This window comes from Orbicella franksi, chromosome 5, assembly GCF_964199315.1.
Source record: "Orbicella franksi chromosome 5, jaOrbFran1.1, whole genome shotgun sequence".
Taxonomy (NCBI): domain Eukaryota; kingdom Metazoa; phylum Cnidaria; class Anthozoa; order Scleractinia; family Merulinidae; genus Orbicella; species Orbicella franksi.
The window spans coordinates 6,682,889-6,704,574 of record NC_138149.1 but is presented as its reverse complement, the minus strand read 5'-3'; the positions used below and the strand labels follow the sequence as shown (position 1 = coordinate 6,704,574).

The 21,686-nt window shown below is 40.5% G+C and overlaps 2 protein-coding genes across 2 annotated transcripts; one reads left to right on the top strand and one right to left on the bottom strand.

Moving 5' to 3' along the window:
• Positions 1-113: 113 nt before the first annotated feature.
• LOC145486513 (NADH-ubiquinone oxidoreductase 75 kDa subunit, mitochondrial-like) lies at positions 114-14,600 on the bottom strand. The gene is made up of 22 exons (XM_081465190.1): positions 14,505-14,600; positions 14,247-14,338; positions 12,663-12,757; positions 12,107-12,214; positions 11,173-11,249; positions 10,357-10,503; positions 9,814-9,891; positions 8,911-9,029; positions 8,083-8,149; positions 7,663-7,762; positions 7,446-7,480; positions 6,167-6,427; positions 5,607-5,658; positions 5,232-5,308; positions 4,344-4,410; positions 4,180-4,242; positions 3,389-3,550; positions 2,457-2,549; positions 1,824-1,881; positions 1,527-1,702; positions 1,310-1,444; positions 114-880 (listed from the first exon to the last, which is right to left on the bottom strand). The coding sequence occupies exons 2-22, from the start codon at positions 14,320-14,322 to the stop codon at positions 743-745; spliced, it is 2,184 nt and encodes a 727-aa protein (XP_081321316.1). The 5' UTR covers positions 14,323-14,338; positions 14,505-14,600; the 3' UTR covers positions 114-742.
• Positions 14,601-14,656: 56 nt separating this feature from the next.
• LOC145486517 (large ribosomal subunit protein uL2m-like) lies at positions 14,657-21,507 on the top strand. Its single transcript, XM_081465198.1, has 2 exons — positions 14,657-14,697; positions 17,327-21,507. Exon 2 carries the CDS (start codon positions 17,396-17,398, stop codon positions 18,260-18,262), a length of 867 nt encoding a protein of 288 aa, XP_081321324.1. The 5' UTR covers positions 14,657-14,697; positions 17,327-17,395; the 3' UTR covers positions 18,263-21,507.
• Positions 21,508-21,686: the final 179 nt, after the last annotated feature.

Below are 21,686 nucleotides of genomic sequence, written 5' to 3'. Positions count from 1 at the left end.
CAGGGCTCAAAATCGGACCGTACGATCCAGAGACGAACGCACTAACCATAAGGCCAGCTGCGCCTCCCACGATAAGTTTGAGATAAGATTCCTACAAAAAAGACGTTATCACATACGACTTAACTCATTTTATTACATGCTGCCACCATCACTCGTGTAAACGAATGAAACTATACAAAAATAATCTGACAGACTATAACAACTCTTCAATTTTACACACAGCCCGCCAGTTTACTAAGTTACCAAATGCTTCGTTTAAATCGGGATTTGAATGTGAAACATTTTCAGCTCTGAACGACTTTTCGTAGAATTGTAGCGCTCCTAATCTTTAAGAACTTTGAGTTGGTTCTTGGCTGCTTTGATAACAATTGAAATATTTATTCAACGTAGTCTCACAATTGGTTGGAAATACTCAACTTTCATCTTGTCTGAACACGAAACATATATTTGGAATAGGTATTCCAAGCACTTAAAAAATGGACAACTTTATAAAATGTATTTTCCGTGATAGTCATATCTAAAGGCTACATCTCTGGTTGTCTGTGGTAGGCTCTCTTGTTGCCTAATGATTGACGCATATATTTTGTTTCTCACAAGCCTACGACGGAAACCATTTTGATACAGAAAATTATAAAGCCCATCAATTACTGTAACAGTGCTTGTCTTGGCGGCGTGTAAATGGCTTCCTCAAACGGCCTATTTACAAATTGGTAGTTTCTTCTTTTTTTTCTCTCCACAGCTTTCACTTCATTGTTTGTACGGCGTTTACACATTTAGCCATGGTCTGCGAAGCACGGCTTATGGCGTCCGTCATGTAGAAATCCTTCAGTTCCAGAATACTTGGCTGCAGGGGTTGCTTCAACGATTGTGCTTTAGAGCCCTGAAGTTGCCAAAAAAAAAAGAAAAAGACGGCTCAATAACAGCAAATAAATTGTACACATGAACAGAGAGAAGGAACACGACATTCACATGGAGAAGACTAACCAATCAGCATCTAGCAATATTTAAACTAACCAATCAGAATTGACTGTTCACTTGTGCGCGTCTTTCTCTGGCGGCAAAACCTTTTTACCGCCGTTTTCCCGTGGCGGGAAATTCTCTTTCCACGCGTTTCTAACGGCGAAAAGGTCTGGGTGAACACGTTCGTCAACAGTAGGAAAAATTGTGTTAGCCACTGACCTTTGCATCAACACGATATCGATCTCGAGAACATAAATATAGAAGTAACGGCGCCAAAGCTGAGTCATTTCAGTGATTCTTGATTATAGTCTAGAGGTGCTGATCACTCGTAGTTACCTATTACTCTTACCTGCATCAAACCCAGAGCTAAGTTGAAGAAGTTCGCCTCCTCTACGTCACCATACCGAGTCAGGTTCGGAGACAGCTCGGAGAGTCTTCGTCTGACTTCTTCTAAGTTGTCGTATGGAAGGGTATTACCCGCGATCTGTTTCCAGGGGAACAAAGTTCGATTTAATTAGACCACCGAGTAAAGAAGAGATGTACTGGGCTAAATATTAGAATCTCACCTCTGACAGCGCTCTGATGATCTTCCAATCGTCACGCGCGTACACGGGTGGCGTGACAGCCCTTCTGGTCTGCTGGGCCCTCCCCTCTGTGTTTACGTAAGTGGCGGTCTTCTCTGTGTACGCTGCACCGGGCAGGACGACGTCAGCGATGTGTGCGCCATGGTCGCCATGGTGACCTGAAACGAGCAGCGGCAAGGTCAGTTAGAACTGCGGGAGAGGGGTGGGGACTTGACAAGATCAAGGCCAAGTAGCACACGTTCAATTTACATTAAAAAAAGGTCGCAAATAGTCACGCACCTTGATACACAATAAAACAGTCTTTTAGAAGATCTTCCCGCTTCACAAGACCAGCATCCTGTTCGGGTGGAGAACAAGATTATCATGAATTTAAAAACAGGTAACGAACTGAGAATTTAAACATACTAGAGATCATTCCAGTTATGTAGGCAGTTGCAAAATAACGCCTGAAAAACACTAAGGCTTGAACGTGAGTCAAATGTACGACCTCTGCGATACCGGTGCAGTGCTCTACCAACTGAGCTATCAAGCCAACTGGGAGCTGGTCACATTGTGAGTTCATGACACACCAATAGATGGTGAAGATATGGCCGAGTTCCACCACGTTTTTAATTCAAAGCAAACTCGTATTTTTCAAGATTTATATGTGGTTTAAAAATTCTCTTGTACCGAGCTCTAGCCAATCAGGGTATAGCGCGTCTTCTCGGCCAATCACCTCGCGATTGTTTACGCGTCTTCCCGCGCTCGCCACAAGTTACGTGTTTTCCTGGCTATATGTTTTAACTTGTTCTTGATTTGAGAACTTTCTGATTGGTTTATTACAATATTCTACGCCGTGATTGGCATTTGATTGCTAACTTTGGTTTTCGTTTTCAAGTTACATTTTGTCAGACGCGTCAAAAGTTAACTTACAGCGCCCAGCAAGAACAGCAGTTTGGGTTTCTCTGTCATTTTGTTGACTCCAGGCTTGTATCCAATATCCAGAGCCGCGACTTGGCTGGCCACCTGTCGAAAAGAAACAATCTGGCTTGAAGACGGTATATTCAGCAATTTTTTTTTGGTAATTTTCAGAGTTACCTTCAAGTCACACACATATTTTCTTTTTACTCGAGTTAAACAGATATCCAGAACTTTCCGGGACCATAAGCCTTTTTCCAGGACTTTCCACTCCTAGAAAATGCCATAATAAAAATCCAGGACTTTCCAGGTTTTCCAGGACCCGTACGAACCCTGTTTATAATATTAATTTGGTATCACCCAACTAGAGGACTAATGCAAATCCTGCATTTTAATTGGCTACGCTACTAGAGGACTATTAGTAATAGTCCTCGAGTAGCGAAATTGGCGCAATCGAGCGTGACGCTTTCTTTCGTTTTATTCTCAAATAAATATTTCTTCAACTTGCATTTGCTAACTTTATTATTACCTTTTCTGTCAGACTAGTTGGGTGATACTAAAACAATTAGACCCTTCGCCCTCAAGGGCCACGGGTCTAATTGTTAAATAACGCTATTTCCTTTTAGCTCAATAGCGCTTTACAATAATTACAGTCACAGTTACCTAAAACGTTTCTTCCAGCGTTCAATGATCTTGAATCAAAGGTGTTACAATTTCAATTTTTCTTGTCTTTTCCTCAAAATTTCAATTTTCCTTAACTCAGATAAAATTCTCTAGGTTTTCCCTGACCTCAAAGACTTTTTTTCTAACCTATGGCAGCCCTAAGTGGTTAACTAACCATGAAGAGGGGCAGGCAGCTCAAGGGACGAGAATGAAACGTGTGCAACAGTCGTGAAATCCAATTCATCGGATGTGGTGAGGGGCATAATTCGTGGATTTTTACATACCCTGTGTAGCACATTAAGGACCTTCCAGTCTTTCTCGACTTTCTTAGAACTCTTCAACTTGTGCGACATATCAGCTACTACTTGATGTACTGCAGCACCTTCGTGTCCCTGAAGAATGGTATTCCCCACCAATATCATGGGGCGCTCAGCATTGGCCAAAACCTACAGTTAGAGTTTGAAAGGGTGTTAAAACTGCGAGAAAACAAGCGTTGGAAATGTGGACAATATCACAAAATTCCTCAAAATAACCCAAATCTGAGACAAAAAAAATTCTTCCCATAATGAGGCCCTTAGGAATAAGCCTAACGGTGTACAACATACGCAGTCGCTTGTTAAGAAAAATAAGATTTCATACAATTGTGTTAAAAAAAAATCCATTACAACAGGCTGTCCAGTTGTTTAGGGATTTTAATGTTCAGTTAACAACTGTATGACATATTTTTTGTTTCACATCGTTCTGTTTAGTAAAAGTTAACACAGCACTGTCAGTAATAACTCACCCTGCTCCATCTGATGGAAATCCTTCCTCAGTGTACAACCCCTCACTGTCAAACTTGGTAAGCAAGTCTTTTCCCTTCTAAAACGTGTCGTCTTATTACATACCCTCCCCCCCCCCCCCCCCGGCCCAACAATTCTTCGCACTTGAAACGCCTTTAAAACGAAGCCCAACCATTTCCGAAGCGCAAAATTTCTTCTGAAAGTAAACCCACCTGAATACAGTTAACGACAACCAACCAAAAACCTTTACCGACTTATATAAATGGATCAGGAATACTTTGTGTTTACAACACCTTTGAAAACGCATGTCCCCCAGATACAATCTCTTTCAGGCTGCTAGCCGTATCACCAAGATACTGAAAGATATAAAGATCATTAAATTATAAACCACAAAAATATACATACTGCTGAAAGAGTCAAATGCGACAAGACACAGAACAATACAAAGATTTCACACCTCATAAGTGTATGTGAGGTCCACTTTTGTACCAACAAGAGCAACTTGGAGGTCATTGTGCATCCACCTAGGATAAAAAATTATCATACAATAATTACCATAAATTATTACGCATGCGTCTAGAAGCGCTGGCGTTGAATGTGCAGTGAAGAGACAGATAGCAGTAGTTTGGCATGAGCAAGATACTCTGTGTCCTCCCCACATAGGAGTAGAAAAGATTCCTGAGGATGCTCCAGTGGACTACAAGAACAAGTAACATCAATCCGTTACTCAAGTGTCAACCAAACGCTTCCTACATTGTACCTTCAGACAGTTTTTACAAGGACTTTTCAAGGTCAACTTCCCTGATATTCGAGGACTCATTTCATTCAGAATCACACGTAAAGTTTCTTTAAAGGAGCTACGTCACTGTTTCGCATTTGGAAAAGTTCAGCCTAAATTTTTCAAGTTCGTTGATCGTAATCCTCCATCCTTAACCAACCACGTTCCTTTATTTGTTTAATTTTTGGTGTTTTCGTAAAACTGCCATTTTCAGGTTTCCTTCAGTCTTAAGTAACTTTATTACACGGCCAAATAACTGAAAATGCCATGACTGAGCTCCTTTAAGTGAGGGGGGAGGGGAGGAGACAAAATACAGAATACTCGAGACCCCATTGAAGGTGGGATTACTGAACTCAACTCCCGTATTGTCAAAAGTTCTTTTTTATCCCACTGACTCGAAAATTCAAGGAGTTTTCACAGAGAAAACCTATTTCTTTTCATTTTCAAGGACTTTCCAAGGATGTGGCGATTTTTCAGGGACTTTTCAATGGAATAACTCTGTCTTCGCTCACATGTCTGTACGTCACGACAGTAACTCATATTATACAATTAACATTACTTCCATACCCCTTGCGGATACGGGCATTCACCAGAGGGGCTTCATATCTGGGGTTAGCCCCGACAATCAGCAATACATCTGCATCCTGAAAGAAATAGTTCAACCTTTAATTTCCCAGCTATTTTACGTTAGATGGTTTTAAACAGTAATGAACCAACTCAGTAGATGTGATATAAACTTGCAAAACATCATTTTATATAAATGAAGCTCTCATCGCTATTTTCAAATTAAGACCTGTCCAATACATGTATAGAAGGTCTCCCTACTGCGGTTGATTATTATCTACAGTACTCTCATGAGGTCAAGAGAACCTAGCCATAGTAGAATTGATTCCTGAAGTCTATAGCTGTTGGATAAGGTTAGATTTTGTGTTGACCACTTGCCTCAATTCCTGCGATGGTGCTATTCATGATGTAACTGGATCTGAAGTCAGTCCTAAAAGGCACAATTAAATGCTTCACCTTAACTACACTACACAAGCAATACACACTCCTTGCAGAGACATGAAATCCTCAAGATTGAGAATGATGACAATGTGCCACCAACAGGCTTTTAGCCAGAATTTGAAAAAAGGCCATCCAATATGAAACATAATTAAAACAATTTTCTTTAGAAAGTGGCCATCCACAGGATGCCTGGGCACCCATCTGGCTAATAGCCTGGCCATCAAAGAAAGACTTTGAAGTCTGGATCAAAACAGAGAGAGCACTTTGTGTATTAGATATAGTCAGTCCAACGGAAGACAATTGCATCAAGAATTTGCTAGTGGTCCTTCCAGTTTACTAGTAGAATAAAATCATATTACAAGTAGCAAACCTTTGCAAGTAGGCTACAAAGTTACTTCATGGCCTTTACAAGGTTTTGTCATTCAAGATTCCTTTAAGGAGAGCTTTGAACACCAGGGTACTCACGAGTTAACACAGCACTGTCAGTAATAACTCACCCTGCTCCATCTGATGGAAATCCTTCCTCAGTGTACAACCCCTCACTGTCAAACTTGTTAAGCAAGTCTTTCAAAGCCACCAAGGCCTCAGCATCGGCAAATCCCCCAGCGACAGCTGCTACTTCATTACCCTTGACCTCGGATAGTTTCTGAGCAACTTCCACCAGAGCTTCCTCCCATGTGCAGGGCATCAGGTTCCCTTTGTCATCTTTGACCATCGGTTTAGTGAGACGCTGTCGTTTCAGCCCATCATAGGAATACCTGTGTCAAGACAGGCTTTTATTGGTATTAAAGTAAAGTAGAATCTCTAGTTTACTGGTAACACATGCAATTATAAAAGTCTTGTCGGAATGTGACACAACAGGGCATGGGTACTAGACCAGCTGCATTGTGAAGGGCTGTCATTAAGGGCTGTAACCCGCAACACCTGTTATGGTCGAGTATGGTTGATTTTCCCTTGATGCTATGGATGAAACTGCCTGTTGTTGATAGAATTCACCCACAAAGTAACAAGTTTGTTATGGATGTGGAGAACGAGGCTACAGGTGAATTAAAACTTAATGACAGCCCTGTTGTGGGTAGTGATACTGGGGTATAAAAGGCAGGGTACATGTCTATCATGTGGCAGTCATCTAGGCCTCAGAACCAACCTCATTCTGTTAGTCCAGTAATTTTTTTCCTCCTTAGTTTTACAGATTTCATTTGGCAGTTGCTTTTAGCTGTGTACATTGTAAAGGTCCCATAAGAAAATCCTAATCATTGGAGCTTGAGCTGAGGTTCAAAACCAAGATTCTCTTCATATTTTATTTCCCAAAGGATTTTTCTTTTTTGCAGGTTTTTCTGGCCTCCATTTAACTGTATTTACTCTGTAAGCATGTTGGCACTCATCAAGCCCTCTTAAATTAGCCCATTATTTTCATAACCTGATCTTAGAGGTTTTCTTTCTTGAGTCCTCCATGCAAACTCAGTGACAAAAGTACGTCATAAAGCAGGGCTAAAAAAAACTTAAATTCCAGCTTGCTCTTCGAAGAAGCAGCTCTCAAATTTTGCTTGCCCTGAGCAAGTCCAAGTCTACCTTTTTTTTATTTAGCTGGCAGACAACTTGTTTGGGCCCTTCCCCATGCCTTGCTAATGCCCATCAGGTAAGTGAGAATGAAACGTTCCTTGCCTGGAAAGATAATCTAATTGTCCCGGACGGCCGAGCAGCACTTTGAGTCGTTGCTCCTTGCATATAATCAGAAATTGATCATTCACTCATGCCTACTCCAGTTAGCCTTACCTTGTCTTGTCTGAAATCCACTCTTCATTTATATCCTAGAAGGACAGAAACCATGACTTCAAAATGCCTTTCATAAGATACATTTGTCTTACTTGTTCTTGTAATCAAAGTATTTATATTTGGCTTGTAAATTTAACTTAACTTTAAATTTAACGAGCATTTCCCAAGCTGAATGACCAACTTGGCTCAACAGCAAATGCACTGAAGGGTGTCCTACCTCATTCAGCCTCGGTAGAATCCTCATGACTTCACCACATCTTGTGTTTACTACAATATTACTTCCTACAGCATCCATCACATCCACAGAATCAGTTTTCCTACAAGAATCACAACTAGATGATTAATAATATAGGGCTGTAGCTACATGTAGTAACAAGCAATTCAAGGGCCTTGCCTTGGTAAAAATTGAATTTATATAATATAATTATATTTTATATAAAAAAAAATGCAAAAAAAATGTTTTTTTTTTCTGATATTACCTTGATAAGAACTTTAGTCTGGCTACTGCCAGTTAATACACAAGCATAGAGAGTCATTAGTGGTACTCCAACATAACCGGTATCCATCTACACTGCAGAAACATGTACAATGTCCACACAATGATACATACAAAACAAAACTGTACAAAATTATGTACCTGAGTTCCCAGGGTCTGGCTGTAAATGCATATGGTTTTGATGTGAGGGCTCCAACTGGGCATAGATCTATAAGATAATGTAAATTTTATATTATAGTGCCTTAGTTGAATAAGTATACAACTGTACATTTCATGTAGTTTTGTGCAAGAACCCCAAAACCAAGTCATCCAAATGTTCTATTTCTGTTTTCAAACTTTTTAAATTACAAAATCTAAATCAATCAGTCAGTTAATCATGCAAGCAAGCAAGCAAATCAATTGATCAATCAATCAATTGATCAATCAATCAATCAACAAGTCAATCAATCAATCAACCAACCAATCAGTCAGTCAATCAATCAATCAATCAACCAACCCATCAATCAACCAATCAACCAATCAATCAATCAACCAATCAATCAATCAACCAATCAATCAATCAATCAATCAACAGGGTTCGTAACTTTTTTCAGAAAAAAATTTCCAGGACTTTTCCAGGACTCAGATTGATTTTTCCAGGACTCTAAAATTCACATTAACCCTTTCACTCCCATTATCTTAATGTTAATTCTCCTTACTGTCTGCCATACATTTCATGTTTTTTTTTTACTTGACTTTAACAGATTTCCAGACCTTTCCGGGACCAGTAGCCCTTTTCCAGGACTTTCCAGTCCTGGAAAATGCCACAATAAAATTCCAGGACTGTCCAGGTTTTCCAGGACCCGTACAAACCCTGATCGATCGATCGATCAATCAATCAATCAATCAATCAATCAGTCAATCAATCAGTCAGTCAGTCAGTCAGTCAATCAATCATTTATTAATATCTTAAATGGCCACTTCACACACCAACAATGTTTCCTGACAGCTCTGACTTAAACATTTTCTCCACATATGTTCCAACTTGCATGTCATTCCCTCTTCCAGTTGTACCCAGATCATCTACACCAGCAATCTCACTGGCAAACCTGAAATTGAAACAGCCTCTCAGTGTTGGTTTGTTCTGTCTTATTTCTTGTAAGATACAAACAAAATTGCATGTGTCCTGCCTCTCGATTTAGTTTATATTTCCTTACTGTATTTTTATAGTAGTCTTTTTTTTCCTTCTAGAATCCACTAAGCTCAGGGAAATTTTTGAATGTATTGATTACATGTACAAGCCAGGGCAATGAAATCAGTTAATTTTTCAACCCTCCAAGTGATGCTCAAAGTAAAAATTCTCCTTTCTGATTGCCAAACAATCCAAGAATTTGGTTATAAATTACCGGTACATGTCACTGAACACCTCATTGATAATAGTAAATCATTCTTGCCAAGAATATAGACACTCACTACCCAGGCAAAGCTAAGAAATGGATAGCAATCTTGATGTGGCATGGGCAGAAGATCCAACAACAGAGGTGGGCAAAATAAAAACACTTCACTGAAGTGGCAGTGGCTGGGTAAAAAAACTGGATACAACTTACGACTACAAAACTACTGTAGACAAAAGAAGCAAAAAATCTGAATTAATGCCCCTACATTTATAGGCAAGGGAGGCCTCCAGAGACTTAAGGTACATCCATAAATAAGGTAAATCCATTGGGGTAATAATTTGAAGCATAATTGCATTACAAGTGCATGGGTGAGATTTCATGGGGATTATCAGAGTGAGAATATTTTATACTCCTGTCACCTGTCTGTGTGGAAATGAACATGTAATTACCAAAGTGAAGAGAAATTACAGGTTGATCTATTTGAAATTTCCCTTACCTAATGCATCTGGTGCAGTGAATGCACCGTGTCATGATAGTTTTTATCAGTGGCCCTACATTTTTGTCTTCAACAGCCCTTTGGAGATAAAACAAAATTAATTACAGCTTGCGAGTGTGAACTTCAGCTGGAAAAGATATGTATGTTACATGAACATGTACATGTACAATGAATATTTTTGGGCAAAGTACTTGACTCTTGCAGAAATTAATTATTTTTCTCATCCAACACTGTAGTTGTATAAATGGGTGTTGGCCTTCATGGGGAAGGGGGCAACTGCACAGAACAGCATGGACCTCTATGATTTCCACTGTATTTAAAGGATTTACTTTCACAATCCAATAGAGATATGATTATAGGGTGGATGTCAGTTAAATGACTCAATATTCAGTTGAAGATTTGACTTTGAAATGGAGGATCAAAGGTACTCTGGATCTGTGAATTCATTTTAGTAGTTCTCGTAGGCTCAATTTAAGCCACTTTCTTGAACAGCGGCTGGTAATCGAGGTTTGACAATTGCCTTACATCCAACCCCTACTGTACCTTTTTCCTGAAAATCTGTTGTCTACAAATCTGCTTCTGTCACTACCAAAAGCCATTGACTGATCCTGAAGGTCACACTCTCCACCTTGATCACAGATGGGACAGTCCAGTGGATGATTCACCAACAAAAACTCCATCACACCCTCCCTAGTGACAAATAAATAATATACATGTACACATGTGAAGGTAAGGTAAGGTTTGCATATGACCCAACTTGCACTTGGCTGGTTTCTGTTGCATGAAGTGATTACATAGGAGTATTTCTACTCCCCCCTGGATAGGATGCTAGTTCATAAGTACCCATTTATACACCTAGGTGGAGAGAGGCACTGTGAAAGTATGGTGTCTTGCCCAACAACACAACACAATGTCTGCAGCCAGGGCTCGAACCCAGCCCGCTCGATCCAGAGTTGAGTGCACTAACCATGAGGCCACCACGCATCCCAGGTATACACATGTAAGGTCCACCAGCAAATGTGCATGTGCATAAAATCAGCATGTGTGTTTCAAAGGAGGATAAAATGTACCAGTGTACATTACAAGTATCTATGTTGTATCTACAATGTATTCATTTTCAGGCTGTAATCATACCCTGTAATTAACAACATCAGATAAGAAGGATAATGATGGAAGGAACAGAAGTCCAACTCTGCCACACAAGAGTATCATCACAGGCCAAAGAACGGTCGTGAGTACAGACCAAACACAAGTTAGACCTCACTGCATTTGGTCTGTACTCATGACCTCATTCACGATTCTTACACACAGACCTCCTGCTCGGTTAATAAAAACTACATGTAAGTACTGATCTGTTACCTTGCTTTTCTTGTCATTGGTGAGTCTGTCTTGACCTTCATCCCTTTCATTACTGGCATTGCACAAGATGCAACAGGCTAAAACAAAAGACATGTTTAAATTGAAATATCATTTCTTCTTAACTATAGTCATGCATTTGTCTAACACAAGTTCTGAGAATTTGCTGACATCTCTGTTGCTGTTCAATAGCCTCGGTACAATTTGGTATTTTCCAAAAACAAAGTAGTGTGAGCTCAACAGTTTCATCACTCATAGAAATGGTGAGTGAATAGTCTAATTGTTTTAGTATAAATCTACTAGTCATTCAAAACTTTATCTAAATCTTCTTCACAGACAGCTCAAAAATGCAAAGAAATGGCTGCAGTTTTGTTAACAGCCACACACCACTAGGCTACATGTACTCACTACCTACAGCTAAAAGCTAGTGAGTAGCATAGCAAATAAAAGAATGACATTTGTTATAGAACACTAGTAGATTTATACTAAGTTAATGGTACATCACCATACACCAGAACAAAGGAAAATACCAAATTATACCAAGGGTAAAATTGAACCAAAACATACACACATGTACATGAACTGCAACATTTTGCCTGTGGACAGGGACCCCTGTTTGGGTTTAGGTTTGTGCAAGCAGTGAAGCCAGTGATAGAAATGGATGCAGAGAAAGAAAGTCCACCTTCTGCCCTCACCACTGGCTCACAAATCACTGCTTGCATAAACCATAATAAGAGAGCCTTCTTGCTACTGAAAAGCTGATTATTTCTTATAAAGGTAGTCCTGTGTCTGGTCTGCTTGACAATGTCAATGTTTATACAATTATTGTATAAAATTAATCATAATCAGGAAATAACAGGGTTAAAATTAAATGGTTCACGAGAAGTACTCACAAGAAATATGGAATGGCAAAGACAAAAGATTGAGTATAACTAACCTTAATGGATCTCTCCACCTCAACAAGGCACATGCGACAATTCCCAGCCACAGAAAGTCTGTCATGATAGCAAAACCTTGGAATTTCTACACCAGCCATCGCACAGGCCTAAACAAACACAGGGACAACAACCAAAGATATCAAATACATCACTTGTACAAGCCAAAATAAAATAATGATACAATTTTACTTTTCATATGCTGTACAGCATTACAAAAATGATGCATTTCTTTGATCCACAGTACAATAAATAATGCATTAACACAGCTCAAGAGCCAGATTTGAGTGCTCATGCATTGTACACCCGCAATGGACTGATGGACCACAAAAGTGGCTGAGACACCATGACATTTAACTCTTTAGCGGGTTCTTATTAATTTAGGAAGTAGAGGGCTAGTTTCATGAAGTAGGTGGCTGACACCAAAGATCTAGCAGAGTATTGATTACCAAATTAATTAATAATTGTGGTAACATATAAATAGCTTGAATGTAAAGAAACTGAACGTGTCAGCCATTCATTACCTGCTGAATGCGTATGGAATGTTTTCTTACTTACCTGTAATACCGTTATTCCGGGATCAACTAACAGACTTTTGTCATTTACAAAGACTTCAATTTTTTCAGGAGCTGGAGCAGTTGCATAATGTTGAGCTGAAATAAATATGTGATGAATAATAACACAGTAAGCAAGGTTGTACTCTAGAAGCACCTGGGTGCCACAGGCAACTAACTTTTGACTTTGGGCGGCTAGAAAAACTTGCTTTTTTCATATAAGCTTAAGGGGTGGGCACCCAGGATTTCATGGTTAGGAACCTTTGGGCTCATCGTAATTTTTCTTAGGCCACAGCCTTGGTAAGTTGCTTGTACATAATTGTATAGAAAGCGCTAGCCTAGAAGCAGGCTGTCTAGTTTGGGTTTTGCAAATTAAATGAAGACTGCAGACAAGGTACAAAATGCAGACTGAGAATACAAAACTGTTTTCATCCTATGCCTAAATACTACGATTATCAGTTGAGTAAGGCGGGACGAAAGTTTGGTCACCAAGTTTTAACGTAAAATCGTGTTGTTGTCACGGGCAACTTACCTCGTTTCCGCTGGTAATAATATCAACAGCCGTTGGTCGCCTGTCGCGTCGCCTACAATTTCGCGCGCTTTGCTGTCAATTGACGTCAAAGGCCGACAAGTTGCCAATGGATACGGAGCCAGTTGCTCGTGACAACAACACGATTTTTACGTTAAAACTTGGTGACCAAACTTTCGTCCGCCTTACTCAACTGATAATCGTAGTAAGTGATAGCATAATTCACTTTATGGAACACACATCTTGTTTTCAGTCTGCATTTTGAACCCAGTCTGCAGGCTGCGCTTCGTATACAACCACAGCATATACTGCTCTCCCTATTTGCAGTTGGCAGCCTCCATAACAAGCATGTACCGACTGCGATTGCCCATAAAATACATACATTTTATTTGTTATCAAATTAAAATTACAATTATAACATGCCCGTGGATAGCTGAGCTAATCTAGGCAGGTCATGTTTGGACGAGTTATTAATATACAACTAGGTACAACTAAATACAACTGAAGGTAACAAGAGAACTAAAGAGACTAGAATTGACAACAATGACTAAAGACAACTAATAAGCTAACGATATTACAAATAATAATTAACAACAGTTACGAAGAGAGACTACAGATACACTAAAGCGAAATTATTGAGTATGGGACACTCATGGGACACAAATGGGACAAATGGGACAAATGGGACACTCCATCATTTTATTTTTTATCCACCACTCCCAACCCCTAAGGAGGGCAGATTCTGACAACCTAGTTTTTGGCAGCTGGCACCTATGAAGTTTACATCCCGAGATTCCAAGGTTTGTTGGCTTTGTTGCAGAGGGGGCGGGGGGGGGGGGGGGTGTAGATAATAAATGGAACATCTAATTTTTCATACTCAACAAATCCAGATTAAACAACTAGAATATTTCTTAGTTTTACTGCTTATCAGTCTAGCTGATTTAAGAAATTTGAAATATCTGGGTAATGCATATAAGTATATAAGGTTAAATGGAGTGAATTCAAATATCGTCTACGGTACATCAGTAGAGGCTGTTTGTTATAAGAAAAGAACCTCACCTGCAACTTGCAAGGAGGGTGTTAAACCTTGCAAAGGTTTAACCCTGGCCGCCTTTGACAAAGTCAACCTCCACATGGTACGACTGCAAAATCTATTGAAAGTGAACACAACCTCAATCATAATACGGTATTTTTCGAGGTCTTGATCTTGTAGTCCATACAAACGTTATGCAAGTGCAAAGAAATCACGAAAAGCTGAATAAAATTAACATGCCATGCACAATTAAGGTTAATTTCACCACAAATTGGGTTTTTTACCTAGAAATTGATTTGCAATATGCACAAACAACCGTTGAACATCAACTACAGACAACACTCGGTTTTTCAAGATGGCGACCTCTCCGTAACATACGGGGATTTTCATCAAGTTTGCTTGTTCGCACACAGCTCACAATGTCAGCGGCTTTCACATGCAGGCCGCCATTTTGAAAGTCAAACATCCTCGTTTTAGGTGAGTTTTCTTCTTAGAATGTGAATATCTACCTGAAATTTTATGCTTAACAACACAAAAAGTAGCAGAAAATACCTTGCTGCATCCACAATGCATAGCCATGCATGGCTAACGAGCAAAATCCTACAAAGGTTGGCCCGCAAGTTCAGCGCGCGGGTTGTGCCTCTTGTTTAAATAGCCGGGTAAAGCTTCTAAAATTAACAAGGGTTTTTGGGAGGTTTTAAATCCTGCGGCATACTGGCGTACAATTGTGGCCTCTGGCGTATAAATAATCGGTGCGTGACTGAAGCAGTGCTACGAAGTGTACTGGTCAGTACGAAACTTTAACATCCCCTCTCCTCCACGGACAAACCCTGTGCATTTGGGAGTCATATTCGGTGGGTCAAATTCTTATCCCCAGAGCCAAAAATAATGATAAAAGTGCCCAACCTGAGGGTCTTACTAGGCAATATAATTAAATCCTCCTAGCCCCAAGGACAAGCTTGAATAAACCTGTAACAATGTTATAGAAATTAACTATAAACGTGATTTGGAAATACAATTTTAACATAGTTTGACAACAACCAAGGCATGGTGGCCTCATGGCTGGTGCGCTCACTTCTAGGTTGAGTGATCTCGGTTCAGGTCCTGGTCAGAAACGTTGTTTTGTGTACTTGGGCAAGACACTATACCCTCACAGTGTCTCTCTCCACCCAGGTGTTTAAATAGGTATGGGGAATTTTAATGCTGTGGGTAACCCTGTGATGGAGAAGCATCCTATGCAGGGGGGAAGAGAATACTCCTAGCTGCTTCATCCCACTGAAACCGGAGATAGGGGCTGGCCTGATGGGCCACTTGGTTCGTATCTAGACTTTACCATAGTTTGACACAGAAGATATAAGCAAAATGCTATATTTTACCTTCAAATGAAACACACAGCTTTTGCAAGCATATTTTATTTGGCCAGGATGTCACAAACTTCACAGTAAAACCCCTTTTCTGCGATCTCTCCCATGATTTCAGTCAACATGAAAAGCATGTGAATATGTTCAGGTCTCCCATCCCTCACGTGGACTGTCAAATTCCCTACTCCACTGATGACCACAGATGTCAAATCCCCATTTCCCTGGGTACATGTGCGACATATACCAAGGGGAGATGGTGGGGGATGTTGATATCTAGACGGTATGTAACATACTCAATCCATGGCTTGAAAAGTAGTTGTTGCTGACATGCAAGAAAGATACTTCTTTTGTGACAGTACTTGAAAATTAATATTCCAGGCAATTTATTATTTGTCAACAGCAAACAAGCTGTGGATTTTTGTTAAGTTATATTGATGACACAAGAAGTATTGCTTGCCTCACTTTTAGTCTATTGGGACAGTTGATTAACTTAATAGCTTACACATAACAACTTTTCTCTGGAATTAGTTTTATTTTTTGATCACCTTTCCTTAACCTTTCCAAAAACAGTTCATTAAAGATTATTGGTTTAGCGGAGGTAGAATCACTGAGTGATTTAGGATACTAGATGCACTATGAAAACCCAGAACCCACAATAATTAACAATTATAACATAACTAAAGTAAAGCGTGTGCTCTGATTGGTTAATTTAGCGTCTACTATTTGCCCATGGGTGTACACTGCTGACATGTGTGCTAATGTTTACAAAGCAAATCTTTTGACAGACATTGTTTCCAAAGTAATGGACGATGTTCTTCTGCCAGAAATGCGAAACTGTCTTCACAGTTGTCTGAAGATGAAACTTTATCGAGTTACTGGTGTGCAGTCGGTTGTCATGAATGAATTTTCGCATGCTTGTTTTCTCTTGTCATGTAAGACTACATGAACATTTTTTTGTGATTTAGCTCAATAAAAGGACTTCTGTTGTTCCAATGTCTCAATGTCTTGTTATAAAACAAATGGTAAACGCCATAGTGTGCACTATTGAGTTATGGATGCACTTGGGAGGTTTGCTAAGCGCTTAAGAAGCTAGAGTCGCACGAGGTGATAGTCTCGTGCGACTCTTACGCTTCTTTCGTACTTAGCAACCTCTCGCATGCATCCATAACTCAATAGTGCACGCTATGGCGTTTACCATTTGTTAATTAGACCTGTAGCCCGCAAGGGCTACTGGTCAATAGCCCATGAGGCGAAGCCAAATGGGCTATTGACCCGTGGCCCTTGAGGGCGAAGGGTCTAATTGTTTTAGTATCACCCAACTAGTCGGACAGAAAAGGTAATAATAAAGTTAGCAAATGCAAGTTGAAGAAATATTTATTTGGGAATAAAACGAAAGAAAGCGTCACGCTCGATGGCACCAATTTCGCTACTCGATGACTGTTACTAATAGTCCTCTAGTAGCGTAGTCAATCAAAATGCAGGATTTGCATTAGTCCACTAGTTGGGTGATACTAATTCTTATTATTGTTAATCCTACATCCTATATTCTATGTAAGTTCACTTTTATATCACAGCGACTGGTGGTTTATTTGTATTTGTAACAAGATGGATGTTGGTCATCTGAAACATGTTTTGCAAACTTAAAACTGTGTGTTTTTATCTCAAAGTTATTACTCGTCTGCTCCTAGTTCATAAATGTAATTTATTGAAGTGACTTATTAACCATTTTCCATTTTTATTTTCAGACATGCTGATTTAGCTACTTTGACTAGCAAGCTTCATTATTATCCAACTTGACTCTTAATGCTACAAACATGTGGAATCATCTTGGTTTAACTGCAAACCTGAGCAAATGTGTTTTCCAGCACACCCTAACTAGTTCAAGGCATGGTGTTTTGCCCTTCTCCAATCTGTTCCTCAAAGCATTTTCAACAAGTTTGGTGTCTGAAGGAAGGACGCACTACTCTTTTATAAGGGTGCGACGCAGCATGCCGAACATTCCAATACCCGGTTATCTCAAGGATGGTTCCGTAAAACGCAACCAAATGAAAGCAGGCAGAGACCCTGTGACTGGAAGGATTGCCATACGACATAAGGGTGGGGGTCATTCACAGACCTACCGTATAATAGACTTTGTGAGAGTCCCTGCGCTTCAAGAGAATGAAGAGCCTAGAAAGATCAGGGATAAAGTCCTCCACATAGGTTATGACCCTTGTCGCTCAGGACGAATTGCTCTGGTTGCAGGAGACGGAAGCAACAAAATGAAAATCATCACAGCACCACACGAAATGAAGGTCGGAGATGTAGTCACAGCCTTCAGAGGAAAGCCAGAGTCAATTGCGAGGTTGAAACCTGGCGATGCCTACCCCTTGACGCATCTTCCCATTGGCACTTTGGTGTACAATGTTGAACTAGAGCCAGGAAAAGGTGCACAGCTGGTGCGAGCAGCCGGTACATGTGCACAGATTCTAAATAAGACTGAAACTACAGCCAGGTTGCGACTGCCTTCCAAGGAAGAGAAAGACATACCACTAGATTGTTTGGCTTCATTAGGAAGGGTTTCTAATATTGATCATAAAAATAGAGTTATTGGTAAAGCAGGCAGAAATCGTTGGCTCAATAGGAGACCAAAGGGTCAAACTGGTACAAATCGTACTTTGTGGAAGAAGAAACGAGTGTGAAATTCTCCATGGCTAACCGTTCAATTCATAAGTCAGTGCCCATTGACTTCACAAACTGCGCAAGGTGCTACTCAATAGCCCTCATTTAGTTACTAGAATGATTTTTGCATGAAGACCTTAAGACTTTTTATTCCCTGCACAACGTTGTTAACAAAACTATGGGAAAGTGCTTGGCAATCGGTGTCTAGTAAATTTGAAGGATCGCATGCCATGACTTCATTTATAAGACCATTACTTTGTGTTCATGTCCAATGCTGTAATTTGCAAACTGAGCTGAATCCTCCTTCATAGCTAGAGCTTCAAAGAGCCTACACTTTATCAACTTTGTCTCGGACTTGTAAGGAAACAAAACAATTGCGATCCTCGTTTCATTATATTCAATGAACGACCGGCTCTTGTGTGTTTTGGCCGTCTTTCGTGGCTTATCTTTTTTGCCTGGGGTATAAATCAACTTTTCAGAGAATCGCACAGCTCAGAGAATTTTCGCATCCTGATTGGTTACCTAGGCGAGGTATTGAGCGTGGAATTGCGACTCTTGATCTGAAAGCGAGGCAGGCTTTGCGTGATACGGCACTGGAGCGACAACAAAACAACAACTCAAAAACAATTAGAAACCATGACCTTTTAATCATGTTTTCAAACCCATTGTCGCGGTCCACGAAGTCAAGTCTTTTTGAAAGTGGATTTCTATTGGCCGGCTCCTGACAGTCTTGACAGTTGATTCAACTGGAGTGGCTTTTCTCGAGTGCGCGTTGAATATTGCAACATTCACACAGACTTTATGAAACGGGGGCTTTCTACCATTTAAAAAGAAGGCTATGCGATTCAAAAAGAAAATTCATATCGCGACTCGTGAATTCCACTTACGTTAAATTTCACTTGAAAAACTTATATCGCACTCATCGCTTTGCGATTCGTGCGATATCTTTTTTTCGCGTGAACTTTAACGTACGGGGAATTCCCTCGTCAGGTAGTCAATTTTCCTATAGTACTGTACGTTTTTTAGAAAGGTAGCTCGCGAGTCAGTGGCAACTGCCACTGCCCGATGGTATTTTGGGCCCCGACCACACTATAAATGCGTCCTAGTCTGAAAACACATGTACTTTTTGATGTGTTTTCGCCTATCGTCCACACTGAAACGCCCGAAAACACTGATGAAAACGGAGACATTCGAAAACGGCTTTTGAAGACGCCTCGTTTCTAGCCGGTCGACAGGTAAAAACGGAGGCTTTTGAAAACGGCGACGAAAAAAGCGTCATAAACCTTGGTCGCTTCCATTGGCATTTTCTGGCGTTTTACTGAAAAAAACACATTATATTAGTGGTTGCAAGACTCTGTCCACACTTGAAAACGGAGGTTTTATCCCTGTTTTCATAAAAGTAGGCGTCCGCATGTACCGTGTAGTATTGGACTCGTTTTCGCCCGCCCACTCGAAAACGCTAAAATCCGGGTACCTTACGGAGCACGCGCAATGCTAGTAATATGTGAGCTCGCATGCCGGCAGCGATTCGTGCCACTTGGCACTACTTTTGTCCCCAGAGGCTGGGCTCCTTTTGTTCAGCATCAAGAGTCGCGACCCAACTTTCTAGGCATGTGCAGAGAATTCGTTTTGTATTATCAGCCAATCAGATTTGTCAGACTTGACTCTGAGCCAGACTTGACTCTGAGCATTCGCAGAGTGACGGTGAATTGCGGACTTAGTTCTTCCCAGAGGGGAAAAATATAACGCCCGGGCGGAGCATGGGGTTTGGACGTCTGGATGTTGCTTATACAAGGTAGACGTGTTAATAAACCGCTGTACATGTTTACCTTGCTTGCTTGCAGTTAGCACGGTTAGGTTTGCTTGCGGTTTGTGTCACTCCATTTTGCTCTCGGTTAGCGTCACTCCATTTTGCTTGCGGTTAGCTTTCATTTGTATGTTAGGGTAACTCTATATTAATTTATATTACTGTTCATTATATGTAGTTTAAATTTTCGGCCTTCCGGCAGCTAGCAGTTCGGTGGTACAGTGGTAAGTAAGGGCACAGTGGCCCGGGTTCGACTCCCAGTGAGTGCACAATTATATAGTTCTTTTTGGTCATAAAATAGTCACAAGACTTAGAATTTTAAGTCATATTTAGTTGATATAGTGTTTCTTCCTTTAGGAACCCGAGAAGAAGTCACCCTCAATCTACGCCCGTGAGGTAGAAACACCCTCCCAGAGGTCGCGATTAAAAGGGGCGCGGCCTCTGGGAACGAGAATGGGCCCCTGGTACCGTTTATTCTTGTTTAAAATCTTACATGGTGTCGAAATCAGCGGAAAACTGCAGGAAATCCACGTTGACCGAAAGCAAGGCTGACTCTTTCGTTTGAACAGATGAAGAAGAAGAGCTTCTACTGAACTCAAACTTGAATATAAAATTGGAAGAACCGCTAGAAATGTCGACTGGGAATTTAAGTATCAACGAGCTTTTATGTAGGGTAAGTAGTTAGCGACATGTATGGGGCGTAACGTGGAGAACAAAGCCTGGTTCACAATTTTGCGATAAGCACAAACGTAAAAACAAGCACAAGCACAATGATGTTCAGACTAGCAACATACGCATGCACCGTGCAAGTTGCATCCTTAGAACCAAAGTAATCCCTCTCCAGTTACTTGGTATCCGCGCGTTGCTTGGGCTGTCCACGTGAGCAAAATTCGCCTCATAGGATTGGCTATTTTTAGAACCAGCTGGGATTTCCGTAGTAAGGAGTGAGCTAAAAATAGCATGAGAGGGATTATCTTGGTACTGTCCTGCATGGGAAATAAACTCACTTACGCTTCATCCTTCCTTTGAATTAGTTATCGAAAAAGACTGGGTTAAATTCAGGAGTTAAATTCTTGGTTTCTCGTAATTAAAGTATTGGTACTTAGGCTCCTTAGGACCGTTGCTGAGGAACTGGATGGCGTTTAACGGATAGCTGAGAATAAACCATTTTACAGTTGTTTGTCCTGTGACGTGGCCTTTGAATGGTAGCGAGGCTGGAGGTGACCTTGTTTTGATATAAAGACCTTACTGCTTTTGTTGTGTAAATCAAGTTGTTCTTATGCTAACTAACTGACATTTAAATGAGAAAAGCAGAGAGGTCTGTATCAAAGTAAGGTCACCTTCCGCCTCGCTTGCATTCATCGGCCAGGTAACTAGGCACATCAGCTGAATGATGAAGTTTAAACTGAGATCTGCTGATTGCGTTTCGTTTCTCTCGTTTCGAATTTTACTACATGCCTCCAGTCCCTCATTAATTGATTCGCAACAACCTCTGTTATTTATTTTTGTAACTGAGCAAGTAAACGGGACATCGTTGAACTCGAAATTAAAGAGGAAGGCACTAGCTTTTTGAAGAATTGTTCTCGTACGTAACTTCGTTGTCCTGAATAGGAATCCTCTGTACGTTTGACTGGCCT